Below are 21,752 nucleotides of genomic sequence, written 5' to 3' on the forward strand. Positions count from 1 at the left end.
CAGGCACCTCTGGAGTGTTGTGTCAAGTTCTGGGCTCCTCCGTAAAAAAGAGACAAGAAACTACTGGAGCAGGTCCAGTGGAGGGCTAGAAAGGTGATGAGGGGACAGGAGCATTTCTCTTATGAGGAATGGCTGAGGGACTTGGGGCTGTTCAGCCTTAAGAACAGGCAACTGAGAGGGGACCTCATCAATGCCTCTAAGTATCTGAAGGCTGGGTGGGAAGAGGATGGACTCAGGCTCTTCTTGGTAGTGCCATGCAATAGGACAAGAGGCAATGGGCAGAAACTGATGCACTGCAAGTTCCACTCGACTATGAGAAGGAACTTCTTTACTGTGTGAGTGAGCATGCACTGGAACAGGTTGCCCAGAGAGGTTGTGGAGTTTCCCTCAGTGGAAATACTTAAGGACTGTCTGGATACAACTGTTGCCATGTGCTGTGGGATGACCCTGCTTGAGCAGGGAGATTGGACCAGATGACCCACTGTGGTCCTTTCCAACCTGCCCATTCTGTGATTCTGTGGCCACCGCGCTCAGCCCTCCTGCGGGGCCCCGGCCGGCACCGGCAATGCCAGGGCACCGGGAATTCGGGAAAGCTCCCGTCGCTCCCAGCCGGGGCGGTCTCGCCACTCCCGCCCGGAAGCTCCCGCCTCCCCGGGCGAAGGCCGTGGGGCCGCAGGTGAGGCCGCCGGGGCGGTGCAGGTGTCGGGAGGCTGCCCCCGGTGGGCGCTCTCCGCCCGGCTCGTCCGTCTCCTCCGCCCGGCTCGTCCGTCTCCTCCGCCCGGCTCGTTCGTCTCCTCCGCCCGGCTCGTCCGTCTCCTCCGCCCGGCTCGTTCGTCTCCTCCGCCCGGCTCGTCCGTCTCCTCCGCCCGGCTCGTTCGTCTCCTCCGCCCGGCTCGTCCGTCTCCTCCGCCCGGCTCGTTCGTCTCCTCCGCCCGGCTCGTTCGTCTCCTCCGCCCGGCTCGTCCCTCTGTCCCGCCCGGCGCCGGCTGCCCTTCGGACTCCGCGGCAGGTCCCTCCCGTCGGGTGAGCCGAGCGGGGCCGGGGAGCGCCCGAGGCCGCGCCGAGCGCCGGCCATGTCGCGGAGCTCGCAGGGCGGGCGGCCCGGCAGGTCCCCGCTGCCCCGCGGGACCAGCCCCGCGTCCGCCGCCGCCCCGCTGCCGCCGCCCCCGCTGCCCCTGCAGCCGCCCTTCGGCCCCGGCGGGGGCGGCCCCGGCCCCAGCGGGCCGGCCGAGCTCAAGCCGGTCCGGCGGTTCATTCCGGACTCGTGGAAGAACTTCTTCAAAGGGAGACGCCACCCCGGCTCCAGCTGGGACAGCACGGCCTCCGATATCAGGTACATCTCGGACGGAGTCGAGTGCTCGCCGCCGGCCACCCCCGCTCCTCCGCAGCCGGGGGCCAAGACGGTGCCTGGCTCCTACAGGGACCCTTACGGGGGGTCGGGAGGGAGCTACAACTCTGGGAAGGAGGCCGAGGCCATGCTGCCCTCCGATGACCCCTTGGGCTCGCTGGAGCGCCGCGCCGGCACCGGGCGGACGTACAGCGAGCGGGTGGAGGAGTACCACCAGCGGTACGCCTACATGAAGTCCTGGGCAGGGCTGCTCAGGATCCTCGGCGTGGCCGAGCTGCTGCTGGGCGCCGCCGTCTTCGCCTGTGTCACCGCCTACGTGCACAAGGACAACGAGTGGTACAACATGTTCGGGTACTCGCAGCCCTACGGATACGGGGCTGGCAGCGCCTACAGCGGATACTCCTACAGCGGACCCAAAACGCCTTTCGTTCTGGTGGCGGCGGGAATGGCGTGGATTGTCACGATGGTGCTGCTAGTGCTGGGCATGTCCATGTACTACCGGACTATCCTCCTTGATTCCAACTGGTGGCCTCTGACCGAGTTCGGGATCAATGTGGCCTTGTTCTTTCTCTACATGTCGGCTGCCATAGTGTATGTAAACGACACCAACCGAGGTGGGCTCTGCTATTACCAGTTGTTTAAGACACCGATAAACGCATCCTTTTGCCGTGTGGAAGGAGGTCAGACTGCAGCAATCATCTTCTTGTTTGTCACGGTGATCATCTACCTAATTAGTGCAGTGGTCTCTCTAAAGTTATGGAGGCACGAAGGGGCTAGGAGGCGCAGGGAATTAATGGAACAGGAGGTAAGTCGTCAGTTACCATTTTCTGTCTACTGGGTACGGTGCGATAGGGAGCACTTGTGACGTCTTACCATGTCGCAGATGGAGTCGTATCAGATGTCTTCTCTGCAGCAGGTCCATAGCCTTCAGGGTGAATTTTAACCAGTCTTACATTATTTGAGACTACTTGATGAAAGACCTTTTAAGACGTCAATCCCAAGTTCTTGGACTCTTTGTTTTTTGTTTTTTGTTGTTTGTTTTTTTTTTAATAATTCACCCTGGCTCTGTTCTCTTTGTAATACTGGGCTCTCTTCCTGAGTCAGCTGATGAACTACTTCCTGGTGTGTATTTTCCAAACAAAGGAAGAAATTAACAATGCGCTTGTTCATCTGTTCAGCAGGGTTAGGCTTAAAGCCACCTAGCATTTATTTTAAAACTGCTTTCAGCGCATCAAGTGCTAGTGTGAATAAACGTAAGAACGCGAAATACTTTTTACTTTGCAAACGAAACTCCAAGCTTTCCTTACAATAGTTATCAGAAAATAACAGTAATAACAGGGCGGGCTAGATTTTGGTGTGTCAGATTTCCGTCGGCCTTATCTTTTTCAGGGCAAGTATTTTGCCTGACTTCTGGCCTTGCCCATACACAAAACATTCAGTACGCATCTGGTTGATGATAAACTATAGTAGCAGAGACTTACACTCTTAATTAGAGAATTCAAGTCATTTCTGTAAAACTTCCTTCATGTGAAAACACCAAAAAAAAAAAACTTTAAAAAAAATGATAAGACTTAATATAGCATAAAAATAAAGGTATGTGAAGCTTACATAAGCCTAACTTAGAGTGGTCAGCATGAAAGTGATTTTAGTAGGAGAGAGCTGCTCTGTGACTGCATACTCTTGCAGCACTTCCAACACTGCTTCCCAATTCACCATCTTGCATAAAACTTTCAAAAAGTACATAAAAGCTTTTCAACCAACTTATAATATGTCCTGCAAGAATGAGGTGATTGCTGGAGTTACACAGAAGGCGTTTGTTCTTCCCTGTTACTACCAAAGTTCTTTTACTCCAATTACTAAATATTTCTGAAGAGAATGCTTTTATAATAGAGGTTACTGTCAGAGAGTACTGTGCAAAACAGTTAAAGGTTGAGCTACCAGTTCGGGCATTGTTGTGTTTTCTACACAATGAATTAAGGTGCAGAGTGTTAGTGAGTTAACGTGGGCTGGAATGTGAAATAATAAAGGAGCTTGGGAAGTGGATGGAGTATTTCCTGCCAGCTGTTCCTTACAGCTATGCTCTGGGAAATCCTTCTGGGGTTTGGGTGGTTGTTTTCCTTCTACTGTTCTTAAACAGTCTTTAAATCAATGGCTCTGAAAATATTCTTATGCTAAATTTCTTTGTACCTAAATATAAATGTAATTCTCTTAACAGTACAATTTTGAAAAAGTTTAGATTTTAAGAGTCTGTGCTTTTGCATACTATTTTTCCTGAAAATAAAACGTAGTTCTTTCCATTTTTTTTTTGATAGATGAAAACGCAGTCCTCTTTTCCAGAAAAGAAGGTAGGAAATGGGAAATTATTTTTATGTTTACTGATAATTCTAAATTGTTATTCTTTTTCTTGTGACTATTTTGACTGACTTGTTTATTTAGTTATTTGATTGGGAAGAGATTAGGTTTAATTCTTTAACCTGGTTTGTACATCATTCTCCTACCTAGAAGATTCAGATGAAGCTTGTAAAGGAGTTACTTCTAGTAAGGCTGAGTTATAAAATAGACTGTAAATAGCAGATCCGATGGTTGCCTCTGTATGTGCTCTTACTCTCTTTGACAAGGTGACAAGTTCTGTAGTATTTATTACTGGGTTTGGCAGGTGACTAAAACAGCAGGTCAGATGTGAGGTAGGTTTTAGACTTACTTTCTTCCTGGCTGTGTGCTTCATTTACAGGAGAGCCAGTGGAAGCACAGTAGGTCCTCCCTAAGCTGAGCTTCTTCCTGTGTTTCTGAGACTGCTCCAAAGACCTTCTTGCTGGTTTTGAAGCATCAGCAGTGCTACTGGTTCTGCCACACGAAGGTGTGGTTGCATATGCTGCAAAGATTCTATAGGATCTTAACAGAACATGCTGATTCCCAGAGGAATTATGGTGTATTAATTTTAGTCTTAAATGTCTCCTGTAGACGCTGTGAATTTCCTACCACCGTTTTCTCTGTTTATTCGCTACTGGATCAGGATCCTTTTTTATGTGTTCCAACAAGACTGCACATGTTTTTATTTCTGGATCAAGGGATAAATTGTGCCAATGAGTGACCTCATCAAAGACTACAACTTCCTTGTGAGGGGAAGAGGAGGGGCAGGCACTGATCTCTTCTCTGTGGTGACCGGTGACGGAACCAGAGGGAATGGCCTGAAGTTGTGTCAGACAAGGTTTAGGTTGAATATTGGAAAAAGGTTTTTCACCCAGCAGGTGATTGGGCACTGGAACAGGCTCCCCAGGGAAATAGTCACAGCAACACACCCAGCAGAGTTTGAGAAGTGTCTGGATGATACTTTCTGGCACATGGTGTGACTCTTAGGGTGGTCCTGTGCATGGCCAGGAGTTGGACTCAGTGATCCTTGTGGGTCCCTTCTAGCTTGGCATATTCTGTGATTCTGCTGATAGGAAACAAGGAGAAAAGGAAACTCCAGAGAACTGAATGAGTCCTATTCATTCAAAAAGTAGATGGATATCCAAAGAAACTTCCTTAACATGTTTTTTTGAGACAGGTGAATCTTTCCAAACCCAAAGAAGAATTTATCTGTCACTGGTACTGCTGTTATGACAAACTGAAGAAGAATACTGTGTAAGAAACATTAGTGTAACTCATTACTGTAATTTTCTAATTACAGTAAGGGTTGTGAGAAATACCTGTTATTTGCTCCTGTTGCTACTAGGTACTTGTATCCCTGTCTTCAATGAGTTGTGTATTGTGTGGTTTATGTAAAACTGACTTCATTAAGAACAAATTCTTTTTCTTTTAAAACAGTATGAAAGTGATGACAGACCAAGAGAAGAAGTCAGTTACAGGCAGCTTAAGTCTGTGGAAAGAAAACCAGAACTACTTAATGGTCATATACCTGCAGGCCACATTCCTAAACCTATAGTGATGCCAGACTACTTAGCGTAAGTGACTTGACTTTGATGAACCAACTTAGTGGATAATACTTGAATGATGTTTCTCACCCAGCATTTTTCATATATACACACATGTGGTTTCTATGCCATGCATGTGCTGTCTTGAACTCATGATTCTTTGTTAAGTTAATGTTAAAAAATAGAGAGGATGAGGGCTGGTATCAGTGGCATTCAGTGGCATAAAACAGTAATTATAAATAAAGAATCTTAATGGAAAAAACAAACCCACACACACCTCAAATGTTAAAGCAGAAAGTTATCTAGCAAGTACAGTGCCAAAGGAACAGAAGACCACCATACAGACATTATAGAAAAAAGTAAAATACATGGGAAATTGCCTTTTTAGCTCCTGAAGTTTGACTACTCTTGTACTTTCTAAGTGTTAAATCTGTAACATGCTCCCTTCTGGAGGAGAAATCTTTCTGTTATAAACTACGAGATCATAAAGTAATTTTTATACTCTTTGCCATAGACCAGGGCACAAACTGAAACCTGTGAGGTTTCACCTGAATATTAGGAAAATATTTTCACTGTGAAGGTCTGCACAGATTGCCCAGAGAGAGTGAGTCTCCATCCTTGGAGATATCAAAAGCCATCTGGACACAGTCCTGGGCAGCCTGGCATAGGTGGCCCTGATTGAGCCAGAGGTTAGACCAGATAAACTGCAGATGTCTCTTGCAACTTCAGCCATTCTGTGATTTCAGTGCTTTACAGGCGTGCAGATTTCAGCAGGTTGTGAGATTAGCAAACAATACAGAAACACACTACCAAGGTGAAGGGTCCAAATGTTTGTTAAAAAGTCCTATCTCTAAAACTAGTTCTTGAAAATGTGTTTGTTTGTGGTTTTTTTTTTAAGGAAATACCCAGTAATTCAAACAAATGAAATGAGAGACCGGTACAAAGCAGTATTCAATGATCAGTTTGCTGAGTATAAAGAACTGTCTGTGGAAGTTCATGCTGTATTGAAAAAGTTTGATGAGCTGGATGCGTTGCTGAAACAGCTTCCCCACCATCCTGAAAGCATATATGTAAGTCCTTGTGAAATGGGCTCACAGAAAACAGTGGTATTAGGTGGTATTATTAGGTAGTTTCTGACTGTCTTTAGCTAGGACACTGTTTTGTAGGGCTGGCTGTGACTTGGTGGGAGAGAAAGTTTTCCCATATATGTGACATCTTGTCTGATCATTAGTTAAGCACACCAAGTTGTGGTTAAGACATATACCTGCTTTTCTGGGTTTTTTTTATTTGTTTGTTTCATACTAGTAGTTTTTACATTTGAGTGAATCACAGTTAATGTACTTCCACTATTTCTCAAATACAAGATTTAAAACTGAAATGTTACAATTATGATGAGAATTTTGCTTTTGAGTATTTTGTAGAATTTACATGAAGATATGGAGCATGCTCAAAGTGTTTAAAAATCTGTGGTCTCTCATTAGGAACAGGAAAGGATATCAAAAGTTCTGCAAGAATACAAGAAGAAAAAAAATGTAAGTATTTTTAGATTTACGCTGCTAGTGAATCTAATTAATAGCAAAGAGAGTGTAAATAGCCAACACTTCTGACATTAGGCACAATTCACTAGCTCAGGGTATCTGTAGACACGACAGGACAATGTGTATTTTCTCTTCTAAAACTCTGGAAAAGTTAGGACACAAACCCACACACTCATGCCAACAACCTGTTTTGACAGTGATGATTCCGGTAGCCAGATGTGGAAGAAAAACCTAAACCACAAGCACACAGTTAAGCATTTTCATCTTCTGAGAGTATGTTGCATCTCTTAGCATTCTGCACTCAGAAAACTAGTTATTTTTTGGGATCCATTTGGGGTTCATTTATATTCACTGACTGACACAGCCAACAGATAATAACAGAAAACATAATCTTAGAAAAGTAGTTTTGTATTTTTTGAGGCATGGAATTTAGGCACTCTGAAAAAGTAATTTTCAGTGTCATCCAAGAGGTCATTTTTAATTGTGGAGAGCAAATGTGCATCTGTGTTCCATTAAAACCATAATACATTACAAATACCATTTTTCTTCCTCCATGGAATTCAAAGTTTGTGTCTGTATTAGTTAAACTTCATAGCTTTTTGGAGGGGAGGGATTTATTGCATTTACTACAACACACCTATAAAATCTAAATTATGTAGTAGGATGTAATTTATATTTGCAGATTTCCATTTTAAAACTGCTCTGTTTACTAAGTAACTATAACATATAAAAGCAGAACATCTTTTTCTAGCCTTTCATGAAGGAAGGGGAAGCAGGACATAAAAAATTGTGTCTAGGGGAAAAAAAAAACTGATTTTGGAGACAACTTATATACTATCCTTTGTCAAGAACATAGCTGATAATAGACTATTCTTGGAAGAATATGAAAACGTAATATATTAATGTAAAGGTTTTTGTATTTTTGGCAGGATCCTGCATTTCTGGAGAAAAAGGAGCGTTGTGAATATCTAAAGAATAAGCTTTCTCACATAAAACAACGAATTCAGGACTATGATAAAGTTATGAATTGGAATGTAGAAACTTAGCTATGCTTTCACTTCATGGATACTATTTTCTGGTTTTTAAATTGATATGCATATTTTAACCTATTTATTTACTCAGAACAGTACAGCTACGGGGATTAGTTAATCATTCTGTTGCTTATTTAGATGTTGTATATTACTGGTAGGTTTTGTATGAAGATCCAATTTTAAATCAATGTAATTGAAGTTATCAGATAACTTTAGAAAAAGTCTTCTAACATTCTGTTTTCATTAGTGGAAATCCTGACCTCTTAAATATGAATGCTTTATTTGAAAATACTGTATTTGCAAACTTGCAAAGCCCACCAGAGAAGGCAGTTCTAAATACCATGTGGAAATTTTGCATAGAAATGCTGTTAACAATTTCAGATTTTATTTTTAAGTGGTATCTAAATGATATCAGGAAGAGCTGAGCTGTTCTTTCTGTCTGGGTTTTGATGGAGTGCTTCATCATATTGAATAATTTTGTCAATTCAGAAGTTAGTTTAATAAGAATTTTTGTATTGTATTTCCAAATGCTGTACTGTGTGCCAGAAATTATGTTGAATTTCACCCAGCGAGAGATGGAAAAAATAATTTCCTATTTAAGCAACGTGGAGAGGGGCACTTTGGTTTGAGTTTTTTATTCCCCTCTTTAGAGATGATGCAACAAATTTATACATGGAGTAGAGGTACAGGATGGGACTCACATTAATGTTCCATTAGTGTTACTGTATGTCATTAGGCTCTGCATGCCATTTCTGGGTCATGCTATGATTAGTACAGGTGTTTAAAGGCAAAAGACTTTATTCTTCATCAGCAAGTAACAGGACATTTTGTCTAGGCAGCAGATGTTTGTGAACTTGGCATTCAGAGAGTTAAGCAAAATTAATTAATTCAAAGTACAAATTGTTAGTATCATTGATAAGGCCAGGTAAAACATATTAACAGACATTCTTTCTGGAGCATATCTGCAAAAATTCAATATATATTTTTTATATTTTCTTGGGGATATTATCATGGGGATAGGTTTGTATGTGTAGATGTTTTCATAAGCCAGTAAACTTTGTATCCTTTTTCACATCTTTGTTAATTATTTTTACTTACTAAAATTGTTAGAAGCATTGATAGTTTCTTTGTACAGTTTTTTACAACCTCAATTTGTCTGTTCTGAAATATATTTTAATATAAAAAATGCAGCCATATTACTCTATTGCTTATAAAGGCATTTTGTTAGAAAAAGCTGTTCTGATTAAGGTTGTTGCAAATTTTTATTAGGGATCATTTTTTCTTTAAAAGAAAGTTTTTAACTTTTGCCTTAATTTAAAGGAAAGACATCAGGAAAGCCGTTTCCAGTTCATAATGGTCATGGTAGTACTACCTCTGTCCTTCACTTCTGTTAACATACCTCACTCTGACAGTTAAAGCCCTTCTGACTTTTCAGCCCTTATCATTCACACTGCAATCCTGATGGCCACACACCCACCTTCATATTTATAAAGTTGACATTCCAATTTTATCAGCCACTTAATTCCAAGAGTTTTAGTGGATGAAGTAAATGGCACAAAACACCATGGGAACACTGAGAGAATTTGAAAACTTGGCACCTCTTCATGTGAAAACCTTCAGTCCCATCTACCTTGAAGGTGCCTCAACATTTTCATCAGTCTGAAATCAGATGACAGCCTTGTTCTCCCTCTCCCTTCAGGTGCCACTCTCTCTCGTTCTAGTTTGTGTTAATTTCAAACAGGAAATCTCTCTACTTTATAAAGGAGATGGGCCAAACGTTTATACCTGTTGCACTGTATATTTGTTAAACTCTTCTTTGTAAGAGAGATACTTGTCCAAATCCCCAAAATCTAAATAAATGACCTCACACTTTACATCCAGTTTTCTCATTTTTTTTCTCATTGAGAGTTGTGGGCATTGCATCAGTTATAGGAGAAGAAGATGAACACAACTTTAAGGTTCAACTGGTGTTCATAAAGTGCTAAAAATAAGCTGACTGGTACTTTCTTTGGAACATTCGCAGTCTGCACCCTTAATAGGTCTTCTTTCCATAGGACACTGACGTCCAGCCCCAGGCTCTCTTTGACAGTGGTCTTGAGGTTCAGTCTTTGAGGAACTGGCTCCTGGTCCCTCAGACAGTGTCTCCATAACCTGTGAAGAGCTATCGTGCTTCTCCTTTCCTGCAAAGTTTCCAACAAAGGAGCTGGGAAAACGGAACAGTATGCCTGTGGGTGGAACAGGCAAGTAAACCAAGTGGAGACAGCTGTATGTGGATAGCTATGTTACTGGGTGTGGTCCGTGTTTCCTAGAAAGATGCCACCCTTGTGGCCAAGGGGGTTTTCCAAAAGTTGGATAGAGAAGCTGGGGAGAGAAATATTCGTTTCTGACTGCTTTTTGGGGTCCAAACAGGATTAGTGCAGTGCATGGCAGTGGGCTTGCTTAGCGTGGCGCCTCATGAGAAGGCATTTACTTCACTGCTGGACTTCCCAAGTTACCATCCCAAGGCATGCAGGGCATCCTTAGGTTGCAGCAGGGCAACATGTTGCAACCATTGCAGTAAGTTACTTGCCTAGTCCTGTATCTCTTGGGGCCTCAGGACTGTTAAGGCACTTTTGGTGCATACAGTCAGCTGGTTTTGCTCTAACCTATCAGTGGAGGACTGAAAGAGGTCTGTCTTGTGATGCCTCAAAGCTTTTAGGATTTTTTTAGCTTTTTGTAGATTATAGAAGTAGTTGTGTAGTAAATGTAGATTTTAAGGTAGCTGTGTAATTCCTTACCCTTTAACATAGTAGTTTACAAATACCCAACCTTATTACCCCATTTCATATCAAACCCTCTAAATTGCTTTAGCGTGTTTAGTTTTCTTTTCAAGGTAGGATTGTAGAAAACACTTCTTTTTAAGAACATTGCACCCTAGGCCTGAACAATGAGATACCATGACAGACAAAGTGACCTTCAAGCCCAGGACTTTGGAGGAGCTCCGAGGGCTGTACTGCTGTGAAGAAGATGAAGATGAGGAAGAAGGGGTCCCAAAGACCCCAGACCCAGTTCCCGAAGGGGTGTGTCAGGAGCAGAACTGGGCAGAACCAAGGGGGTGGATAAATCTGGGATTGGATGGATCTTATTATAAAACCACAGAACCACTGCCTGGGTGCAAGTGTGTGGCATGTATTCCCCCGGGCCTGAGGGCCTGATTAAACGACCTGCTCTTTTATCATATATACTAAATTGGCCTGGGGTTTTTTTTCTCTGTGGTCTCTCGGCCCATCAGTTCTCAACAGTGCTCTGAACTGCCAAAGAATTATTAGTGTAAGAAACATTTTCATCTATAGAAGAAATTGAGATTAACGAAATAAGAATAAATGGCTGGGAGTTGCAGCAAGTTGGAGCAAGACAAAAATTAGGAGGGAATTGAAAATTAGTTACCATCAGAGCTATCAGGGCAAGTAGTCTCTTGATATCCTGAAACAATAGAAGGCATACTCCAGACAAAACTGAAGTTGTTAAATGATTATCACCTCAGTCTCTTCATGCAGAGTCTCTGGGCTCAACTCTGTGAATCTACATTTTTGCATGTACATGTTAACAGTCTATGTGGTCTTACTCGTGTGACTGGATTTTTGCAGAAGGTGTAGTTAACATGTATTTGAATCTTACCAAGTAGTACTGTCCTACATCCACAGGCATGTAGTGTCTGCTTCCAATTACAGCCTGTCCTCAGACCCTAGGTATAACAAGAAGTTTTATTCTTCTTAGAAAATGCTCTCCTGTCTCCACAGATCTAAAGCAAATTACCCAAGAGACTTACAGTTTCTAGGAATAAATTTAATAGTTTCCAAACTGGACCTTTTTTTTCCTTTTTTTGTCTTTGAAAACAGTTGGATGTCCTTGATCAAGGTAACTGTGGCAACATCTGCATACTTTTTTACTGAACTGTACGTTTTTTCAGGCCAGATAAAGCAATGCCTAACAGATGTACCCAAAAGTTTGGATAGCATAATAGGTGGATTAGCTTCCGTGACAGCATGCTCATGGCAATGAAAAACCTAATTGATTTGAAATCATAGAAGAAGGTATGCAGTATTTAGTTCATTAATCTCAAAATTGTGATGGAATTTCAAGCACTTGGACAATCATAATCTACAAAATTATTGTATATCCTGTATTCCAGTCAAGTATTGAAATTCTTGGCCTTGACAATAAAAAATATCGCTGTTCTGAAAGAAGTCTCGTTTCTCTCCTATAAAATTGTCAGCTTGCAGCCATTTTCCCTTTCAATGTTTTATAAGTTGGATTTTTTCCTCCTAAAGAAAGGATGGCATGTGTTCTAATGGGAATAGATCAAAGTACAGATATTTCAGTTCCAAGAAGCAAATCTTGGCTTCTCAAACTATAGAATCCCCCTTTTCCCTGGCTTCAGTAGATTGCTTTCCTTAAAAAAACTGTGAATTTTCCCCAGGCACGGTTTAATTGAAAGCAAGTCAATTTCACTTCTCTTTCCCTTATAAATTGCTGTACACACAGAAGTGTACAGCAGGGTACAGCAGAAGTGGCAAGTTTTTTCCCTGCTCCTGTTTCAGGAAGTGTTGGTACTGTTTACACGTTTTCTTCCTCATTTATTGTCTTACTCGGATGCAGAGTGACGCACCCCTCTCCCCCTGAGGAACGGATACTCAGCACTTTTCCTGTAATTGAAGAGGTGAAACCCAATCTCGGCACATTTCCACTGTATCCCTAGAGTTTTGGTTGCTCTGCAGAGCAGTCAGCACTTAGCTCAGCTGGCTCTGACCTAATCCGTACTGCGATGCTAACGAAATGGAAACTCTTGGTGACATCAGATGGATGCTCAGAATTATTTTAGGTAGATGCAAAACATGAACCCGTAACATCAAAATGCCTGAAAGTGTTTGCTTTTGCTATACCAGGGCGGTAGACAGCTGCTTTAACTAACTGGCCTATGAGCATAACCGTGTTAAAATTCAGTGCTACAGCACGGCCTTTCCAGGCTCTTGGGTTCTTCTGTTAATTACTAGAATTGTTTCAGTTAATTACAGAAATACAGGTAAACCCAGACGGTGCCATGACTCCGAGAGGTGAACGAGGGGGCACCTCACAGAAACACCACCGCCGGGGCCTGGCGCCCGCACGGGCGATGTCTCCGTGAGGCGTTTTCCCTACGCCCTCGTGCTCCCACGACCTAAGGGGAGTTCTTTGCAGGTGGTGTGGAAAACACCACGGAGCGGCCCCGGAACGCTCGCTCGGCGGCCCGGGCGGCGGCCGGGAGGGTTTGGCGGCGCACCGAGGCGAAGGAGGGCGGGCGTGTCCGGGACGGCGGGGCCTGGCGGCGGCCCCGGCTCCCCTCGGCCTCCGGAGTGCCTTCAGCACCCCTCGTCTGTCCCCAGCCCTCCGCTCGGCTCCCCTCGGCCCCCTGAGCCCCCCTCGGCTCCCCGCATTACCCCGAGCCCCCTTCGTCTCCCGTCAGGCCCCCCAAGCCGCCTCAGCCCACCGCGGAGATGGATGACGAACCCGAGCGGACCAAGCGCTGGGAAGGAGGCTACGAAAGAACATGGTGTGTTCGTCCCCTTTCCCCTCCCTCACCCTATTTCTGGCGAAAGAGGAGAGAAAAATCTCCCTTCCGCTCGCTAACACTCTGCTTTGCGTAGGGAAATTCTTAAAGAAGACGAATCCGGGTCGTTGAAAGCAACCATCGATGATATCCTCTTCAAGGCAAAGAGGAAAAGGTACTTCTCGTGGCCACAAGCCTGCAGATAGCCCTGGCTTGATCATACTGAAAGTGGGCTTTTGTGTCCTTACCCCTTCATGCTTCCTGCCTACTGCTTATTGTGCTGTGAGAAATTGTAAAACGAACTTTTAACTTTAATCTAAGCACTGTGTGTGCAGGCTGGATACCCCAGGTGTATGCAAGCTGGAGGTCTTGATCTGATGGACTGCGGTGCAGAGCACTGCAGTTGCAATCTGCCCAGCTTAGAGAAATCCTCCAGCACTTTTTTTAATACACAAATCATAGAATCATAGAATGGTTTGGGTTGGAAAGGACCTTAAAAAGTTCATCCAGTACCAACCTGGCTGCTATGGACAACACCTCCCACTAGACCAGGCTACTCAGAGCCACATCCAACCTGGTCTTAAAAACTTCCAGATATGAGGTGTCTACAACTTCTCAGCTTCTGTGGGCAACCTGTGCCAGTGCCTCACCAGCCCCATCATAAAAACATCTTTATATCTAATCTAAACCCACTCTGGTTTAGTTAAAAACATTACCCTTTGTCCTATCACAACAGAAGCTGGCGTTTGGTATCATGGGATCAGATTTCCATTTCAAATTTCAGAAAAATTACCAGAAAAAAAAATCTAACTTCTGCTTTATTTCAAGTTATATTAAAACATTCAAATTTGGATAAAATTTTAAAGCTTCATTAAACCTGGTTGTAACAAATAGTTTTTATTTGTTTTCTGAGAGAGAGGAGAGGTCTGTGGCTGAGTTGTGCGATTTTTCAGTGTAAATAAGTGTCTGCAGTTTGTTACTGCTGCATATTTGGCAGAAGTCTAGCTTAGGATTTGTTTTGGGCTTTTGTTTTAGGAGCCATTTCTTCACTTGCCTCTTACTTAAATCCTTCTGTGTTTTGTTAGACTCTATGAACACCATGGACAAGTTCGACTTGGAATGGTATCTTGATGTCTTCGCTCTCTTCTGTCCTCGGTCCAAAGCTGCTTGACCAGAGCTGGTGTTCCTGCACTGAAAGACAGTGTGAAAGATACAGACCTAACGTGCTTGAGACCAAACCTTGTGTTTCCCACCAGTTGTTTTTTTTTTTTTAAGCATTCTTTGTTCATTGGCAGGGTGAATGTGCAGCATGAGCATTCAGAGGTGGAATTCAGAGGTTTGGCACACGGGGTGTGTTTTGCAGTGGGAGCACGTGTACTCGCACTGTCCATTTCCCTTCATGTGAAAAAGGGGTGTAACTGAAACAGCTTGTAAATAACAACGTTGCTTTAGTCCAGTTCCAGCTGTGCATGTATTGCAGCTTATTGTGAGAGGAAAAGAGCAGTGTGCATTCTCCAAGAGAGGTGGTTTGGGGTTTTTTTTTTTTTTTCATTTTGAAGGAAAAGTAGACAGATGTGTTACTTTTTCAGTTGATGTTGATTGCATGGCTCAATATTCTGAATTTTCCCAGTTTGAGGGAGGAATTAGTGGCTTTTTTAAGTAAATGGAATAAGGAATTCAGTTCAGTATGTATTCTGTGAGTGATTTTCACTTATGGTGGAAATGCAGATGCGTCACCTTTATGTGGTTGTTGATGGATCAAGAACGATGGAGGACCAAGACTTAAAACCAAACAGACTTACTTGCACTTTGAAGGTATTTCTGGACTCAAAAATGTTCCCTTACTAAGCCACTGTTCCTTTATAAACCCAGTTACATTTTGCATTTAAAAGAATTGCAGTCTCCTGTATGTGCATAGCCTCATCTTTCCTATCATCCCTGCTTTTTTTCTCCCTTGATTCTCTTGCTAGTCTGTTATTTTCCTGTTTTTTGATTAATGTGACACTATTTTGCCATGCACATGTACTTCTGTACAGTAAAAGCACTTTATAAGGATATATTAGGGAAAGATGCTTTAGGAAAAGTATGTGGAAATTAATTGTTGCCCATAATAAGGGGATGAAAGAAAAACAGACATGTTTTCATTGCACATCTAGAATTGTTTGTATTTTTTTTTTTACAGTTGGGGTTTTTTTATGAATTCTGATTTGAAAGACTGTTAGTCAGGACTTGAATTGAATTGGTGTTTCAGGCATGGGGGACTTGAACTGTACATATTGTACTATATGGTCTTCCCTAATAACACTGAAGCGTGAAATCCTGGGTTTTGGTGATTTTGTACAGATTTGATGCTCTGTGGTGTGTTGGAAACCTCCATTTGAACCACTGGGAATCTGGAACTTGAACATATGATGTGAATAAAATAAAAAGGGGACAAGTTTCTGAAATTTACATTGCATTGGTAACATGGGATGAAGGAGAAGGGCTGGGGTGAAAGAAGAATAGAAAAGAATGTCTCATTCTCTTGTTTTGTTTTCCTCAGCTTTTTTTTTCCATTAATGATACTAGATGTTTTGCAAATATCACCTATTTAATGCATGAGGAAAAAAACTGTAATTAGTTCTTAACAGTCTTAACTTTTCTTTGTAGTTACTGGAATATTTTGTTGAAGAGTACTTTGACCAAAATCCCATTAGTCAGGTATGTACAACCATGCAAGAAACAAGTAATAGAAAGCTATTTTAGAAGGTAGTTTTAGTTTTAACAGTACCTAGTAAACTGTTCTCTGTTTATGTGTACCTTCCCATCCTATCTAGTGAAACTCTTGTTTCTGCCTGAACTAATGAATCTAAGAACCTGTCTGTTCTCTTATTCCTAGAGTCAATTCTGACATAGAAGACCTGATTATATTTTTTTCGGGCACTTGGATTTTTTAAAGATTTCTTTTTGTGCAAAAGCACTGGAAATATACAGTTTGTATTAACTGATGCATCACGTTGGGCTGCTGTTGTTACAGTTACAAGAACACTTGTATAGACTTGTATGGTTAAGAAATTCTGATCCATAAAGAAGTTATTAGGCAAAATATAGCAAAAATATAAATCATCCTCTTTTAAAACTTGTTAAGAAAACTTTTGACTATTTTTTTTTCCTTTTCCAGATTGGCTTAATTGTAACCAAGAGTAAAAGAGCTGAAAAAATGACAGAACTCTCAGGTAGGGAGTTAGTTTTGGGTTTTGTGGGGGTTTGTTTGTTTATTTGTTTGTTTTTTGTTTGGTTGGGGTTTTTTTGTTTTGTTTTGTTTTAATTGGAGATGTTTTTGTCTATTTCATTGATGTTACAAGTTCTACCTGATATGCTGCTGGAAGTGATGTTAACATATTTTTAAAAGATTAATTATTGCAAATCATCTGAAACCATAGTCTTTATTTTGATCTGTTTTGATCTAGATGTGGCACTGTGTGCTTTTTGCCATTGTCTTGTCCAGATTGCAGCTAAAACGTGATTTGTTTCCCCTATAGTTAATTTTCTACCTGGTTTGTTAATTTTGTATGTTATGACACCTGTGTGTATGGTGAGATCTGATCAGGTGTTAAAAGCAAGGTTTCTTTGGTTCCTGCCTGCTGTTACAGCAATCCCTGTGGCTTCAGAGATAAAGCAGACTTCACTGAGGAAATCCAGGATGAATCAATCTTTGAACAGTTCTTTGAGGATAACAGAAGAAACTAAACTCTTTTTTTGCTGAAACACTTTGTGAGACACTTTGCACTTATGTTGACCACTTAATGATACACAACAGTGATTTTATTTTGTTGACTTCTTAAAGTTTCTAACAACTGGGTGCCTGTAGAATAAATGTCTTTCTGTTGATATATTGTTTTATTGTTTTCTGCATTCTGATTGGCACATCAGTTTCTAACGAAAAATAGACAGTTTTTTTGTCACAGTTTGAAAACTTGTCGTAAAGGTACACTTCATTGCATATGTACTTTAAATATTTCAATTCTTTTAACTTGTTATATCAATTGAATTGCTTGGGATTTTTTTTCACTTGCAGGAAACTCAAAAAAGCACGTAACTGCTCTGAAGAAAGCAGTGGATATGAACTGCAGTGGAGAGCCTTCTCTATATAATTCCCTAAATTTGGCCATGCAGACTTTAAAGTTAGTATTTACCTGGAGGTTTTTTTATTTTCTTAGTGATTGTGAATTTTTTGAGGGGCAGAGACAGAATTTTTTTCGGAGGAGCATCTTACACCATGCTGACTTGAGTTTTTAATTATGTTCTCTTACAATACAAATAAGAAGTTAAATAATGCTGGTAGTGCAGAAGTTGATTTTTTAACATTTATTAGAGATGTATTTAGAGATGTGCTGCTTATAAAATGCAACAGTATTTTAAAACCAAGTAGATGATTGTACGTAGATATTGTGATGACAGACAGTTTTTTTTTACTGGAGGGCTGAGGTATGGGAAAGGACAGAGTTAGGGGTTAATGATGAGAGAACAGGCAAAGAAGCAGCATTGAGTCACAGTAATCTTGTGGGAGTTTTGGCATTCTTTAGAAAGATAAATTTTCAGGTAGGATAGATTTAAAACAATTTTTCCTGTGTGAGGTGTTGAGATGCTTCCCAGTTTGGAAGACGGAACGAAAGATTTTGGCTAGAAACACTTACAGAACAAAGTTAGTAGTCAGTGTCATAAAAAACTATTTGAATGACTAACTGGAAGAGAATTTGCAACTAAGAGCCAAAAGTAGTTAAGAGTAATGAATTTACACCTATAAATTTTTATTTTAAGAAGTCAGAAGACTTGCTGTATTGTTGCTAGTTTGAAGGTAAATTTTACCTGTGAGAGTGTGGATAAGGGATTCATTAGAGCAAACAATTAGATAACAACTACACAGTCAAGTACTGGAAAGGTTTGGCTTATGGAAGGTGAAATCCTTCTCCTCAGAGAAGGATCATATTAGAATTTGTAGAGGACTTCATATTGTATCATCTTATGACTTCAGTGCATTTAAGTCCTTGTAGACATTATCATCCAAGTAGCTTAGTGTGCAGCAGTAAATTAACTATGTACTTTCCTTAGGCACATGCCAGGACATACAAGCAGAGAGATTTTGGTAGTCTTCAGCAGCCTGACGACATGTGATCCAGCCAACATCTATGATTTAATTAAGGTACAGAATTGTAGTTTGACTACTGCATTGAACATCCAAGCTATTAGAGTAAAAACAGACAATTGCAGTGTCATCACCAATTAATTTTCATTTAAGACTTTTCACTAATTTTTGTTCTGCACATGAATTTGAGTATGCTTTCTTTTTCTATTTGAAGTGTTTAAAAGCAGTTAAGATCAGAGTATCTGTCATCGGCCTAAGTGCTGAAGTTCGAGTCTGTACAGTACTTGCCCGAGAAACTGGTGGTATGTATCTGAAGTTCAGTAGTTATATTACTAACACAGGTTTAAAATCAAAATTAAGTAACTGTTTTATAAATTCATTAATGCATTTTGATATTTAAGGATGAATATTTTCCATTGTCCTGGCAGAAAATTCAAGGGTTTCCCAAATCTATGAAATACACAGTAGTAAGTGAAATTATTATGAGCTGGTAGCTGCAGCTCTAGAGAGAAGAAATAGATATATTTTCAAAACTACTGTTCCACGTATTAAGCTATGTGATGTGGAACTTAAGCAATGTAACATGTTAATATTAATTGCTGCAGTGGTAACTTTTACAATATCATTACTACAGTGTAATGTTGGGGAAAAAAGCTATGGGCCTTCATGTCTAATTTAACATTCTGGTGTTACCAAATTCACAACTTGTCAGTTTCAGTAGCATTAGTAGGGCTAGTTTTTAGGAACAGGTTTGGATAAATTACTTTTTCTACTTAATTTGTTTTCTGTCATTTGGAGTGTATGTTTGTATTCTCAGCTGCTCATAACCTGCAAGTAAGGCATTTATTTCTTTGTGACAGGAACATACCACGTGATTTTAGATGAAAGTCATTTTAAGGAACTGCTGATGCATCATGTTAGTCCCCCACCTGCCAGTTCGAGTTCTGAGTGTTCCCTTATTCGAATGGGTATGGTACAGTTTTGTTAAACTCTGAGCACAAGATCTGCTCTGTCTTTTTACTTCTTTGCATCTTCTGTGTTAAAGCCTTACAAATAGTAATAAGCTTAATAAAGACATTGCAGAATTGTTTGGTTTTTTTATTTTGACTTGTGTTTTGCTAAAGAAATGCAAGTTTTCTTGATGTTGTTCCTGCAAAGTAGTCAGTTTTAAATAAAACTAACAATTAAAAAAGAGAAATTCCTCAACAGAAGTTGGGAATAATAAAGTGGAATGATATTGCTTGTAGAGTGATTGTTATAAATGTACTACTTAGAAATCAAGGATGAAAAATTTTTTTGTTTCTCCCTATTTTTTCCCTGCAGAAGGGAACTATCATAACTATTAATTGATTGTAAGAGCCATATGTTTAGCCATGTAGTACATATTTGTGAGGAGCACTGTTGTGGTGTTCTTTCAGCAAGTAGATTAGGTACCTTTTCTTCTCCTGATGTGTTTCTCAATAAATTTAAGCTTGGAGTTAAACCAAAATACGAACTATAATGCCACAAAGTAGAGCATTGAGTTCTCACTTTCATCCACCCCTTTCACAGAGAGACATGTATGTATTTTTATGTGTAGGTATAAATACTGAAGAGGTTTACTTGTTATAGGTAAAGCCTGAGGAGCAGTTGGGAGAACCAACTGTCCATTTGTCATGAGCTGTAAAAAATAAGTGGTAGAAAGAAAGGTGTCTGTTACAGTCTCCATAAAATGCTGTAGTGTCATCTGTTGTATACTGCACTTGGAAGGTGAGTATAGGCTTGGTGTCTGCATATATAAAAGTATTTTCCCCTTAATTAGAAACCATTGTTTAAGTGAACATTCGTGTGGTGCTTATTCTGTCCTACCATTGCATATAGTTTTCTTTTTCACTGTTCTTCAGAAATGGGGTTCCAGGAGCTTCAGTTAATACAAAGTCTATGAAAAGACATTTTTTCAGTTGGGGAAAGTATGCTGAGGGATATGTGAATGTAGGTAGAGACCTTTAGGGAGAATTTGATACCTAGTAAGCGTGTATTATTTCTACTGTAATAACAAACAAGAAGGAGATAAGCCTTAATATTTAGAATAGTCTTTGAACTTCTCCACTAAAGTATGAAACTGACACATTACTTGCATGTGTAAAATTGTTAATATGGGCTGTTTTTCTCTTCAGGTTTTCCTCAGCATACTATTGCTTCCCTGTCTGATCAGGATGCAAAGCCTTCCTTTAGCATGGTGTAAGTAGAGTTAATTAGAATTCAGTGAGCTGATAAGAATTCAGTATCAATTAGTTATATATTTAGAAAATCTTTACAGTGAAAATATTGCAAAATAACATGAAAAAATAGCAAGCAATGTCTTGTGACTTCTCAGCAGATATTTTATTTTCATTTGCACATCCTGTATGTGACCATAGTTACCTCTGTTAAATATGCTTTTTAAACTTTGCATTTAAATTTTTGGAAGATGGTAAATGGTGCTTAGTTGTGTTATACAATGATTAGGGCAAAAGGGTGCTACAAGGTGCTAAAGTAATTACTGCCAATTTTATGTGCAGTTCTTCATTTAGGTATTGCTATCATTATAAAAGGTAATTATGAGGATGAAGGGTATTATCTGAATAAAGTACTTTTTTATGTATTTCCTAATGTAACTTTAAAGGGAAGCTTAAAATATAGGCCTTATTTGATTACTGTATCTGAGCTCTTCTTAATAAAGAGAATCATAGTCTTCAGGGCTGATATGGGAGTCTGAATTCTCAGAAGGAAACAGTGTCTGCTATTTGAAAGAATAAGTACACTACCATGCAGCTTACAGTCAATACAGAATATTTTTGTGCCAAAGTAGGAATAACAATGCAGTTGTCACTCATAGCTTTACTTTTTAAAGATACATTGGCACCTTTATGTGAGAAAATTTGGTCTTTGTTCTGTTCTTGTTGAAAAATGTGGTTGCTGATACCTCCTCGTGTCAGATGCTTTCTGACACACATGGAACTGTTGTGTGCAATCTACTGAAACTTTTAATATTATTTGTTGTGAAAACTGTGTAATATCTGTAGTTAATGTAGTAGTATGGTGATACCTCTTAGGTACTGAGTTGTTTCTTTCTTCTGTAGGCAATTGGAAAACAACAGTGAGCCCAGTCTCACACTGGGTGGGTATTTTTGTCCCCAGTGCAGAGCCAAATACTGTGAGCTTCCTGTGGAATGCAAAATCTGTGGTAAGTAGCAAGAAGAGGCGAGTGG

At 40.6% G+C, this 21,752-nt stretch overlaps 2 protein-coding genes across 5 annotated transcripts in view; both read left to right on the forward strand.

Annotated features, from left to right (window-relative positions):
- The first annotated feature begins 658 nt into the window (after positions 1-658).
- Positions 659-9,705, forward strand: MARVELD2 (MARVEL domain containing 2). The gene is made up of 6 exons (XM_051777319.1): positions 659-2,153; positions 3,661-3,693; positions 5,156-5,292; positions 6,161-6,332; positions 6,744-6,794; positions 7,730-9,705. Exons 1-6 carry the CDS (start codon positions 1,074-1,076, stop codon positions 7,844-7,846), a joined length of 1,590 nt encoding a protein of 529 aa, XP_051633279.1. The 5' UTR covers positions 659-1,073; the 3' UTR covers positions 7,847-9,705.
- A 3,410-nt stretch (positions 9,706-13,115) lies between these two features.
- The window catches only part of GTF2H2 (general transcription factor IIH subunit 2), a 49,203-nt gene continuing 40,566 nt past the window's right edge, over positions 13,116-21,752 (forward strand). For all 4 annotated transcript variants that reach the window (XR_007902802.1, XR_007902803.1, XR_007902804.1 and 1 more), the window contains exons 1-12: positions 13,116-13,400; positions 13,495-13,572; positions 14,483-14,519; positions 15,126-15,212; positions 16,047-16,097; positions 16,558-16,612; positions 17,455-17,560; positions 18,489-18,579; positions 18,737-18,824; positions 19,383-19,490; positions 20,679-20,742; positions 21,624-21,727. Coding sequence is in view for 1 of the 4 variants with exons in the window: in XM_051777633.1 (XP_051633593.1) it covers positions 13,345-13,400; positions 13,495-13,572; positions 14,483-14,519; positions 15,126-15,212; positions 16,047-16,097; positions 16,558-16,612; positions 17,455-17,560; positions 18,489-18,579; positions 18,737-18,824; positions 19,383-19,490; positions 20,679-20,742; positions 21,624-21,727 (925 nt within the window). In the remaining 3 variants the exon portion in view is untranslated. The remainder of the gene's footprint in view (positions 13,401-13,494; positions 13,573-14,482; positions 14,520-15,125; positions 15,213-16,046; positions 16,098-16,557; positions 16,613-17,454; positions 17,561-18,488; positions 18,580-18,736; positions 18,825-19,382; positions 19,491-20,678; positions 20,743-21,623; positions 21,728-21,752) is intronic.

The sequence above is a fragment of the Manacus candei genome, unplaced genomic scaffold (assembly GCF_025592945.1).
Source record: "Manacus candei isolate 608988 ecotype Guabito, Panama unplaced genomic scaffold, ASM2559294v1 h1tg000010l, whole genome shotgun sequence".
NCBI classification, from domain to species: domain Eukaryota; kingdom Metazoa; phylum Chordata; class Aves; order Passeriformes; family Pipridae; genus Manacus; species Manacus candei.

What these genes read in the sequence shown, in the direction of transcription:
- MARVELD2 (XM_051777319.1), top strand. Translation starts at nt 1,074, where the DNA reads ATGTCGCGGAGCTCGCAGGGCGGGCGGCCCGGCAGGTCCCCGCTGCCC. An exon ending in GGGAATTAATGGAACAGGAG is followed by an intron (nt 2,154 to 3,660) that starts GTAAGTCGTCAG and finishes TTTTTTTGATAG; the next exon opens with ATGAAAACGCAGTCCTCTTT. An exon ending in ACCATCCTGAAAGCATATAT is followed by an intron (nt 6,333 to 6,743) that starts GTAAGTCCTTGT and finishes GTCTCTCATTAG; the next exon opens with GAACAGGAAAGGATATCAAA.